The 1,439-nt window shown below is 48.9% G+C and overlaps 1 protein-coding gene across 1 annotated transcript in view; it reads right to left on the minus strand.

The window, feature by feature from the left end:
- LOC102193087 (DDRGK domain-containing protein 1-like) overlaps positions 1-810 on the minus strand; it is a gene marked incomplete at its 3' end in the record, with an annotated part of 33,365 nt that extends 32,555 nt beyond the window's left edge. The window contains exon 1 of the mRNA XM_005755099.1: positions 761-810. Within this exon, the coding sequence (XP_005755156.1) occupies positions 761-810 (50 nt within the window). The remainder of the gene's footprint in view (positions 1-760) is intronic.
- Positions 811-1,439: the final 629 nt, after the last annotated feature.

Here is a 1,439-nt window from a genome sequence, read left to right on the forward strand (position 1 = left end):
CTTTGCTCAACTCGTCTGAGGCGTGTCTCACTAAGCGCTACATGCTAGCATCCTGCTAACCGAGCTACCCTTTACATGCTGTGCTTTAGAAAATAGGATACTCGTTAAAAAAATACTCCGCAGATATTGATAGATAGACGAACACTGCAAATATAATGTTGGAAACGAGAACGGCCTTTGGTGAAGGGCAATCGCCCCCGTATGGAGGCGATTGTCACACACACAGTGACATCAGACATTCATCTGCTTTGTGCACAATGTCACTCCTTTCCTTTCTTCAGTGATCTACATACCATGTGCTGCTCGGTGAATACGTTTCAATGTATTCTAGCCCCTTTCCGAGGCAGCCTTATTCAGTTTATTCCCCATTACAAGACAACAATCAGCCACACGCACGTTCATTCACACTTTTTAGGCCTATGAGCTCTGTTGAAAGCTCTCTAACGCCCAGTGACGGAGAATTCAACCATCGCAAACTCTCCTAACGCCCCAAATGGTGGCCAATCCCAACCCTTCTCACGGTGGAGTAACCGAAACCCAGGTTGTCTCTAAAATCTGTCTACCTACCAAATGGCGAAGAAACCTGCGTTCCCACACGCGGCTGGCACGCTCCGGACCCACGTGTAACGCACAGTCACAGTGATGCATGAGGCCCTCTCTCTTTACTTACTGTGGTGTTGCTCCTCGTTCACGGGGAGAGCCTCTGGATCCTGTCAATCGCCATCCAACCCGAGGGGAGGTCAGACGCTAACTCACTGACCTGGTCTCCAATTCACATCCAGGACTCTCTTCACGCACCCCGGGCGCCATGGCTGTCGACAGACTTTGGCGGTCTTCGTCTCCCCCTCCTCGGTGGACACACACACGGGGAAACCATGTGTCAAAAGGGGGAGTCCAGCATTAATATAAACCAATGATTCTCCTTTACTACGATTGGTGTGTTTAGCAATCCATGTAAAGGTAAAACTTCTACAGGGGGTACATCCATGCCCTGATCCCTTTATGATGACCCATAAGTAAAGCTCGCTGAACAGAAAGTAAAGCGTGCTTTCTCCAAAGGTGGCGTTTTCAGTGGGAGAAACGTTTCGTCACTCATCCAAGTGGCTTCTTCAGTCTCAGCTGACTGCAGGTTTCCCCAATCTAAAGTGTGCTTTGATGATGGTTGATATGTTTTCAATTGGTTAGAAGGTTTTTCCTTCTAGAAAAGGAGGAGAAGCTTTTGCAGAGAACTAGCGGGATGCAGAGACTATTCCAGTTGCATCAAACAGGTGGGAGAGAAAAGGCCTGCTTGCTCAAGGAAGCACGTTCCCAGAAGCCCAGTGGGTACATCTGAAGGGGTGCAAAGGTGGACGGGACCACTCGAGCTGGTGGAGAAAATATTTCATGTGATCTAGCTGAAAGAAAAGAGAGCCTAGGAGGTCCGAAAGGCTCTGGGTCAA

The sequence above is a fragment of the Pundamilia nyererei genome, unplaced genomic scaffold (genome assembly GCF_000239375.1).
Source record: "Pundamilia nyererei isolate P.nyererei 1_Seehausen unplaced genomic scaffold, PunNye1.0 scaffold00949, whole genome shotgun sequence".
NCBI classification, from domain to species: Eukaryota; Metazoa; Chordata; class Actinopteri; order Cichliformes; family Cichlidae; genus Pundamilia; species Pundamilia nyererei.